The sequence below is a fragment of the Temnothorax curvispinosus genome, unplaced genomic scaffold (genome assembly GCF_003070985.1).
Source record: "Temnothorax curvispinosus isolate PA1 unplaced genomic scaffold, ASM307098v1 QBEX01001622.1, whole genome shotgun sequence".
Taxonomy (NCBI): domain Eukaryota; kingdom Metazoa; phylum Arthropoda; class Insecta; order Hymenoptera; family Formicidae; genus Temnothorax; species Temnothorax curvispinosus.
In genome coordinates this window covers 19,433-30,069 of record NW_020211402.1, presented here as the reverse complement: position 1 = coordinate 30,069, position 10,637 = coordinate 19,433, and the positions used below count along the sequence as shown (strand labels likewise).

Genomic DNA, 10,637 nt, shown 5'->3' with positions numbered 1-10,637 from the left:
ATTTTCTGTTTCCTTTTTTATTCTGTGATTTTCGTACTTCTTATTCTTATACGAGCTACTGCTTTCTCTGTCACTCGAGTATCTGGATCTATCCCGTAGAACGTCACGTTCTCCACGCCTATATCTCGTTTTCCCGTCACTTTCCTCGCTCTCGTGGTTTTTCTTTAATCTCTCGTTTTTGTATCGGCTATCGTATATATAATCATCATGCTTCTTTTCTCTATATGTCCTACTGGATCTTTCACGTAAACGATGACTACTCGAACTCTCATAATCGCTCCTGCTTCTAGAGTAGCTTCTTCTTCTAGGCGGACTGTGTCTGTGACTATACTCATTCTTCTTATAACCATTATTAAATCTTTCTGAAACATAATTTGACGTCCGAGAATTTCTTAAACTATCAACAAGATCGTTCTTGACATTGGAACTGTCGTGATCCTTTGTTGAATTATTTTTCGAGTCACTTCTCCATCCATTTGCACAACTTCGATCCTGTTTCGTGTCTCGATACTCGGAAGAGGCTCTACGTCCAGTACAAAATGGAACTTCTTCCTTTTTAAAAGAATGTCCTGCATTCGGCCGATTTTCGAATTTTACGGGACCATCTTTGTTCTCGTATTGCGCAGAATTGTCTGTTACAGGATACTGTGTAAGGTAATTGTAATCGGTTTCTTCGGTCGTAGTTTTATCTTCATTATTTTCCATTTTTAAACGCTTATGTCTGCGCGTATCATCCTCTTCATTCGTCCTTTTCTTTTTGTACGATTCTCTGTCGGGGGGTTCTGCAACAAAATTATTTTGTAATAAATTATTATATTTTCAAACTAACGAGTCTATTACTCGTGTTTTACTTGATATCTAAGTATAAATTCTAAAATTTGTATACTTTCTTCAAGATACAGACAGAGATAAATAGTAACAAATAGATATAACAAGTACGATATGTATTTTAATATAAAGGTATAAAGAATTTTTTAATGTTAGATAAAAAGTTACATAACAATTAAAAAACTGTTTTATAATTCTATACAAGCTTACACGATATATGTATATAATCGCATAAAAAGTAAAGTTTACGCTACCTGAATTAGAACATCGTTCAATATTAGATTCATTGTTGTCGTTTGTACCGAATTGAGATCCAATCTCCTTATCGTTTTCCACAACGTTGTTTTCAGGAATATCTGCTGATTTAACTTCCACGCCAAGCTTTAACATTTCCTTTTGCTTTTTCTCCTCCTCTTCACTCTCCATAAGTCTTTTTTGTAATCTTTCCCCAAACAATGTGGGTATCCGGTTAACATCAGTCTGTGGCTTCCTACTTTTATACTCGTCGTGATGGAATTGAATTTCATGCGATTCAGTTTCACTTTCTTGTGAATGCGTCGAGGGAACATTTTCATACTTCGCAGTATGTTGATGCGGTAATCTATGAGTAGAAGAACCTGAAGCTTCACTTCTGTTGCTCCTTCTAAAGGTTACATCGTCCAACCTGTAAACATTTTGATAACGTTTAGAAACAGAAACGTTTGTCGATATTACGGTTTATAAAATTCGTACTGTTTCCTGAGGTCATTTATCATCTTATCCTTCCGTGAAATTTCAGCTTTTGCCGTTTTGAGCAAGGAAGACAGATTCTTCTCCAAATTTGTCTTAATCTTCTGCATATTTTCCAATTTGCTCGCGAGTGAATCAAGCTCTTTCTTCAATTCCTTGCAGTTACAATCTTGGTCCTTGATAACAATTTAAAAGCATCAACTTATTATTTCATAGATTTTACATCAGTGGCATAAGTAACTTGTTAGTAAGTAAAAACTTCTTTATTATAAATTGTTATTGCATACACAACTGACTAGATTAAATTGAAGTATCTAATCTTTGCTCATTTGAACGAAATAATTTGTAGAACGTACAGTTACGTATATAATATTTATGTACATTATAGATATTATTTTAAATTTGATATAAAATAATATTTTACGAGTTTAAAGGAATTCTTAAGTATATCTTATTGTACTTAAACTTTCGTATTTTACGTGGTTTGTAATAATAAATAAAAAAACTATTTAAAAATGCATGTTCCACGAAACAATGATAGCAAACAAACCAACAAAATGATAAAAATTTTTCTCACGTAATTAAGCAATGCGCATTTAACAAATACGATAGATTTTAACAGGAATATCGAGAACAATTCGCACAATCGAGAAATATAATTCCGAAGTGTGACAGAACACGCGAATACAATTTCATAGCGCGCGCGGGAAACACTTTATAGGTTATATCGGCACACGTGCAGGTTATGTCACTTATCGAACTAAAATTGGGAGCACAATTGCATTCTTTAACAAGTAATACAAGCACGAACTAGCCTATACTACTTCGTATCCTTTATATATTCTGTATTCTTCTAAAATCAAAGGCTATTTATCTTCGCATGCAAGGTCGCGCAACGACAAAGTCACGCTAACCAGAAATAGAATTTTCGTCGGTGACTCTCACATTTTTCACGGGATTCAAATCGAGACTCGGTAAATCCGCATAAATATCGACGTCATCCTCCATTTTCCGCGATTATCTATCATAACCAGACGGTCGTAACACCACCCCCGCGTGCCATCGCTGAAACTATCACAGGACCACACAGCTGTTTCCAGTTATTGCACTTTTTTCACGGAGCACGAACGACACTCGCTGCACCACGCCACCACGTGCAGACTGTTTCTCGTCTCGTATATACTCCGTTTCTCATCCCGTTCCTCCCTTCAATTACTTGAATTATACTCGTGGGATGATTTCGATGCCTCTGCACTTCGGATCTCTATAAACTGGAGGTTTTCTCCGCTACCACACGTTTGCCACATCCCCACGTGGCTGTGCGCAGTGCGAAACACGAACGAAAGTGTGAATTCTCCCTCGCGTCTTACCGGGCACATTTTAGTGTTGTAAGTAATAATTTGTTTGTAGATGCAGGTCGATTTTTGCAATTTACATATATTTGCCTTTTTGTATTTAGATATCTTCACGTGTGCCAGTCTTTATAGCGCAGGAACGAAATCGGCGCATGTGTCGACTCGCTGGAATTTAAAACCTAACCCAATGTTAAAATTAAGACCGAGAAACAACTCGGTTCACGGCACGTTAGATACCTTCATAAAAAAAATAAGACCGACAAACTGACGTATACTTGATCGTTCCGGTAGGGATGAAATGATATGGAAATTGGAAATCAACAATAGAAAAAAGAAGAAAAACAATTGACCATTGCGCTCGTAAATGTCAACTTATGATACGTAACGCTCGATCGCATTTCTTCACATTACGGTAACTATGTATCCTTGTTTTTTAATAATATACGTGTTACCTCATATTTCGCTATAGAAAACTCTTTTGAAAACAGATCGACGGGATTGGTAATTACGATGCGAAGTTTAGGAAGAGAAAAACAAGTGACTGAAGAAAAACACACTTTTGTTCTATAGTAAAAAACGACCACATATTTTATACGGTAAAGCAAGTATCTGGTTGCACTACATTTACAAGCAACTGCCAGCCCTAGATTAGAGATATCAGATACAAGAGGAATACAAAAAAAGGATAAAACCTTAGAGGGAAAGACTACGCTTTAAGTCTTCTTGATCGCACGAGTGAAGATGGAACCAATGGAATTTATTGCTGTACAGAACAATGATATTTGTTCTGACAATCTCGACAATCTCAGAGCCGAGAATAACTGCTTGCCCTTCGACCCTTTCGAAATGGAGGAGAGAAAGCAAGAGTTGACCGATGCGCTGAGGTACTGCGTAGACCTGTTGAAAGCTGCTCGGGTCATTTCAGATTTACGAAATAGCCATGGGACCATCTCCAGGCGTTCCCAGTGCATAGGAAAAAAAATCTATCGTAAAATTATGATTATGTTGTATTCTATGGCGGATGAGGAGAATGAGAAAAATGAAGTAGCTAAATATAAGGAAGAGCCATTATTTTATTCATTGAGAGATTCACGTGACCTGAATAGCGAAAAAAAAGAAAAAACGGACAGTACTGTTGAGAAGGTAAAATGTAATATAGATAACAAATATAATCAAATACTTTTCACATCTTTAATTATTTAATTTTTTTTAGTGTTTACAGTAATCTTTACTTTGAAGTACTTTTTAAGTTATTCATGTAAAGTTAAAACATATTTTTGGATAATACAATTTTACATTTTTATTTGATGCAACATTCTGACCTCACTATTTTTACTATTAGGACTTATTTATTTTTATATGTATTTATTACAATAGCAAAAATCATTACGTAAACACATAAATCAAATACATTGTAAACGTAAAATTTACTAAATATTTATATATTTATTTTCACATTTGTGTCAAACATTCTCGAATATTTCATGGAAAGAACTTTATCCATTTTGAGCTAATCCGGGCCCAGTCATCAATTATATATAATTTTGTAGATAATGATGTTAGCATTAAAGAAGAAATAGTTTTAGATCCTCAAACCCCCGCCGGAAGCGGTTCTGACCTAATGATGTCATTTTATACATTCTGACTCATCATCAGAGCTGTCCAAGATGACAAATATGTCATTACTGTACTCAGAAGGTATATGTATATTATCAGAAAAGTATTTAGCATATCCTAGATACTAATTTCTTTGACGCAAAAAGAAATCTTTAGAAGAGATGATGAAAACAAAAACAAGAATTGGGAGTCATGTTTAATTAAAAAAATAAAAAATCATTAATTGATTTCAAGCGTGAAAACATCATGTGTAAACAACAAAAAGAATACATCTGTACCAACATTGATGGAGTCCTAACATTGAACGGCGGGTGTGTTTTGGATATTAGCACCTATAAATTTTCAATCTTCTCGTGATGTTCTATAATTTGAAATATGTTTCATCTCTGGGCCTGGATAGCCTAGGATCCTCGTGAAAATGGGCGAAGTTCTTTACTAAGTATTTCTATATTTGTTTTCATTTCTCATGAGGGATTTCTCGAACTTTCTTTATAAAGCTGTTTGCCTGAATGTGCTTTTTTGTCATCTTATTTAATGAGCAAACTATAAATGTCTCGTTATTAGAAATCAGTTTTACAGTATGACTCAAACAGTACAGATCGAAATATGGTATAAGCAAACAGAGTAATCTTGAAAAATAAACTGAGAGTTATAATATTATTAGCTTCACAAACACCGTAGATATTTTAGTATTGTATACTACAATTTTTCGAAGTTTTTTATATTCCTAATCAATAACATAAAATATAAATTAATTAAGTGATTTCTTTATTTTTATTACGTTGTTAGATAGGAATTACTAATACATTTCAACAAAAATTGCTAGAGTCAGTATGGCTACAAATGTATGAGCTTAATCTATATCAGATGTATTTTAAGCGAAATATTTGTTGCTATTCTTATACTTATTTAGTAATTCCATTTGCTTCCAGTACAGTTATAGTCTGTTTATGTAATTACTAATTTACATTTACATTTAATACAGCGCAGTCTAAAGCGCTGTACATAATTCTGTATAAGTGGTGGCAAAAGTGTTAAGTTGCATATTTTTAGTAGTGTTGGAACAGAGGAAAGCTAATGTCTTTTCTTATCTAGGCGTTTGGTAACGTGCATTCCGCACAAATAATTTTTGAAGGAAACAGTCAGCAGTCTTCTGTAGGGAAGAGCTCCGAGGAAATCTCACTGTCTAGTTTTTCTGAGCCATTGCCATCCACATCTTTCCACGCCAGCAGTAGCAGTACGTCTCCTTCAAAGAGCGATCTTCCGTTTCAATTTTCGCAACATTCATCGATAGATGTAAACAACGAGGAGAACAGTATAGAAACTGAAGATCTTAAAGTTTCTTTAGGAGTGGATGTTGAAGACTTTCTTCATGAACGTGTTGCACAATTTGAAACAGAATTCGAAAAAACAGAAAAAACGTCAGAGCTAGAGGATGAAATCAAAGATTTGATCGAAGCTGAAGCAGCAGAAGCCATTCTGCTTAAAAAGTCAAATAAAAATATTGCTCAGCAGTTGCAAACACAGCGAGCAGTTTCCCAAGTTAAAACAGAAGATCCTCAGTCGAAAAACCCGTTGTTCATCTTATTACGAAAAAATGGACTTCTTTGCCGAGAACTCATTGACAAGCCTCACCGCAACGATTTCGTACCGGAAGGGCGCGACATCAACTTGATTGCAAAAGTTATTGCTAAGCACCTTCTTAAATTGGCTATTCCTCCAAAACGTAAAGTATTGTCGTCAACTCTCGCAAGGTGGGCGCAATATTTTAAGCGTCTTTTTCCGAAGACGCCGTTATCCTGTTTCTACGCCTTTAAATATGAGCCATATAAACGGAACGGCGTTCTAATTCAAAAGAGAAGAGCAGAGGGAGCACTGCAAGTTCAACTCTTCCAAGAAAGAAGAAAATTGATCAAAGAAGATCCAACTGTTCTGCTGAGGCGTCCAAGTGGAGATTATGTTGGTGGTGACGGAGGTTCAAGTCCTTCGAACGTAACTATCATTAGAAGTACTTGGAGACCTGTTGGTCAACAAGGAGAAAAAGTGCAGCGTTGTGGCGAAATCTCAACAACAGGTAACTTTTCTCTTATCAGTTTTTCTCATTATAAAATTAATATTACGAAATTGTATTTGTCATATTATTATTTTGTGTTTGTCATATATTTTTTTGCAATGTCTTTGTTATACATTATTGTCATATATTATTTTTCTTTGCCTTTGTATTACAATCTTTTGCAATATACATGTATACATATATGTATTGTCAAAAGAGTTGAGACAATTTCTTATAATAACAGTTTTGAATATTTCTTCATGTAAAACCTATAAAATAATAAAAGTATATTGTTAAAGAAAAATTGCAATTATTAAGAAAAAATGGTCTGAATTATGTTAACATATAATATAAAGTATAAAGTTGACATAAGTTACTCAGCGAAAAAGATACATTAATAAACATACCTTGCATTATTGTTATATAAAGTAATTAGTTTTTATTTTTTTTCAGAATGTCATCCAGAGTTACAACGTCATTTACATATTCTGTGCAATCAATTACACAAAACATTTACTCCAGAATTAGGAGTCTCCTGGAAAGCAACTTTCAACTACAGACGGAAACTACTTGTCAATCAAACGGGAACCGTTTGGGACTATTTAAATGATTTTCCATTCTTAAAAATTAACGATATTGGAAAAGATTTTGTAAGTTTTTTTATTATTTATGATCTATTCTTGTAATGCTTTTTTTTTTATTTTGACTTATTAAATACTTATCTTTTATTCGAAGCAATATTTTATCAAAATCTTTGTATATTATTTATTATGTCGTATTTTATTTCAAATTTGTCTTCATAAAATTTTTACAAAATATTTTATTAGCCAACTATGTACTTGAGATTATAAATTGTTCTTCTTATTACTTTGTCATTATAATTTAATTTTGAATTATAAAATTCTTGTTCATTTTTTATTTTACATTATTTGGATGAGAAATAATGTACAGAGTTGAATAATTTGTTGTTTTTTATATGAATATAATATTTTAATCAATTAATAATAAGTAAATGTTTTTATATGTAGATCTGTAAGGATTTCGATCAATTGTATCCCACTGCAGAATTAGGGAAGCTGGCTGCATTTCTAGATGACCATAGGCTCGCAATTATTAAAGCAACAAAAGTTATTCTTAAAAGAGCAAGCCGACAAAAGCACATAGACATAGCTACTTTATTTCTCAAGTTAGCTGAACGTAAGTCTCTTTTTTCTCTTATAAAGATTTATATATTTATTGTGAAACCATCAAAACCTAAAAGATAAACGCTACAATCTTATTAAATAATATTATGCTTCTATTATAAAAAAAATAACTTCTTTAATACAATTGAGATATAAATTTAATATATATTGGGTGATTACTCTCATATTTTCTATATTGTCATAATTTGATAGCTTCTATACTTTATTTTATATTCTTGTGTAATGAAAACGAATAATTTGTGGGCTATTATTTCTTTTCTACTTTGTAACTTTAATTCTTTTATTAGTGTTACCTCTTTTGGTACATAACATGATTAATATATTTCATTGAAACTTTATTTTTAATTAATGCAACAATCTTAAGCCTAGCCATATCGCAGATGTAAGAGTGTAGTATGTGAAATTTACATTATAGTGTTAAAATGTATAATATATTAATTAATAAATATATTATTAATAATGACTGATTGTAGCCATTTATAATATTTTCAAGTTTTACTAATGCTATGTAATATACAAAAATAGAAATTAGATAATAGCGAAATAAATAATAGAAATAAAAAAAAAAACATTAAAAGTAAAGAAATACTGTAAAACTTATCAACAGAATATTGCAGAATATCAACAGAAAATTACTATAAGAAATAGATGAAACATATACTTTTAAATAATGAAACAAATGATTTTGTTTTTTCAGGGGAATCGGATTTCCAAGTTAGAGTGACTGGAGCTCTACTCCTTCTCCCTTTCATATTTCCCAATACTTTTTTTGTGGAGAAAACGTGGAAACCAACACGATTAGATGTAATGGACTCCTTCATCGCTAGAGTTTGCAGCGAAGCGGACATTAAGGATTATATTGAGCGTCGACGTAAGTCACTGTCCCAAATAAAAACATCAAATAAGATTTCATATTGTTCTGTGCAACCATATGTTTTGGCGATAGGCCCAACTTGGGAGCGTATTAGTCACGTGCATATAATTGTAGACCAAGTTTTATATACGTGCCAAACTATAATTGGCGCGACGGAATTGTGTTTTAAATTATTTCATGCATTTCACACCGATTATCCCGCTGAAAGTAAGCATGTGTGGCAATTAATACAACAAGGTTTTTATAAATTGTTTGTCAAGGATCATGATTTACACAGACCAACAATCACCAAAACTTTAGCTGATATTGGCATTGAGTCGAATACAGAAGAAATTAAAACATTAATTGTAAGATCTAAAAGAGGTAGAAAAGTATAGTTCTGATATTTTTTAATTTTATTTAATTATATTTTTCAATTTTTCTACATTTTGTAAAAATTTTTTAGAAAGAAATTACTGATAAGAAACTGTCTTTTTCTAAAATTTTGTCTGTGTTAGTATCTCGACAAATTTTTTATTATTTTCTTTTTTTGCCACATTTGCTACATTTTCTTGGTTTTACTTAGCAAACGATTACGATGTTTTTCTTTGTTCTGTTGAATTTGATAAAATTGAAAAAATAAAATGAAAAATGTCAACAATTGAGATCTTAAATTATATTAGATATTTGTTTAATTTCTCACAAGGTAACTTTAAAAATAAAAAATTATATATTCAAATAAAGATACAAAAAATATTTTAAAAGATATTGATTATTTAAACATGAAGATTTACTTGCTTTTATTAAGCAATTAGTGGGAGAACAATATTTCATTGACTTTTATTTAAGGCTCAGAACTTATGCAAGGTGCGCATGTTCTGCGATATACAATAAACGTACATAAAAGCCGTAACATTGTAAACTGTAAACAATTAAGTATCGATCCGGGCACGAATTTACGCAAGGCGCAACACATTCTCGATACACTCTCGACATCGCATATAGATAATAGTTTGAAAATATTTGTAAATAAGGCTCATATACATTAGACCTCTTTTTTTTACTGTAAATATAGATTAATCTATAAAACAATAAAGTATTTTTATCTTGTAATATACCTGTTATAACATTGTTTATATAGTACAAAAGTTAGACCATTAACTTGTTTATCTTTGTTCAATCTTATTTGATATTTGATGTTAAATATTAATTATATAAAAAAACTTTGGTAATCATATAATTTTAATATCTAGTTATATAGGACGTAACAATGTCTTATATAACTAGATATTAAAGATATAACAAAAAATGAGTTTTTCTTTCAAGTGGTAATTTCAACATGAGTTCTAACTTCTTTTTGATAAAATTATAAAAGTTTACAAAAATATCCAAGTTAAGTGTCTCACTTTGTATATATGAGTATAATTTATATTTCTATATATAATAAATAATTGAATGTATATGTTTATACATACATATAGGTATATGTATATACATATTATGTATATATAGTCGATAAGATATTTTTTTTGTATTTTACATAAGAAACTTTTATTGGTATATAATATATACCTCTCTCCACAATGTAACACAGTGACTGTCATGTTAATCCTAACTTTGATAAAGATCATATATAACGGTATATAGATAATTAAATACTTTTCTCTTGCAGTAGGATGTTACACCTTAATCTTCCCTCCAAAAATTAAATGTTATATTATTTGGAACGTTTTTTTTTCAATTATTCGTGCGAATAAATTGGATAAATATTTGCCGTCATAATTTCTACTCGAATTAGTAAGTTGACCTTTTTTTCTAATAAAAATATATTGATTTTAATCAGAAAAAAATTTAGTTGTATAAATTTAAAAGATTAATTAAGTTACATAATTTCGCTATAGAGGGAATTTATCTATAATGTCAATATATGGTCAATATATGTTATCGCACTTGCGCGAAGCGCATATAATATTTATGCTCTCAATAAACAAGTGTGT

At 31.4% G+C, this 10,637-nt stretch overlaps 2 protein-coding genes across 2 annotated transcripts in view; one reads left to right on the top strand and one right to left on the bottom strand.

Annotated features, from left to right (window-relative positions):
* The window catches only part of LOC112466844 (golgin IMH1), a gene marked incomplete at its 3' end in the record, with an annotated part of 3,824 nt that extends 1,259 nt beyond the window's left edge, over positions 1-2,565 (bottom strand). The window contains exons 1-4 of the mRNA XM_025035181.1: positions 2,503-2,565; positions 1,561-1,733; positions 1,083-1,492; positions 38-782 (exon numbers count right to left, since the gene is read on the bottom strand). Coding sequence (XP_024890949.1) covers positions 38-782; positions 1,083-1,492; positions 1,561-1,733; positions 2,503-2,565 — 1,391 coding nt within the window. The remainder of the gene's footprint in view (positions 1-37; positions 783-1,082; positions 1,493-1,560; positions 1,734-2,502) is intronic.
* Positions 2,566-3,233: 668 nt separating this feature from the next.
* Positions 3,234-9,038, top strand: LOC112466836. The gene is made up of 6 exons (XM_025035170.1): positions 3,234-3,324; positions 3,401-4,055; positions 5,625-6,603; positions 7,036-7,232; positions 7,611-7,779; positions 8,485-9,038. Exons 2-6 carry the CDS (start codon positions 3,654-3,656, stop codon positions 9,036-9,038), a joined length of 2,301 nt encoding a protein of 766 aa, XP_024890938.1. The 5' UTR covers positions 3,234-3,324; positions 3,401-3,653.
* The last annotated feature ends 1,599 nt before the right edge of the window (positions 9,039-10,637 follow it).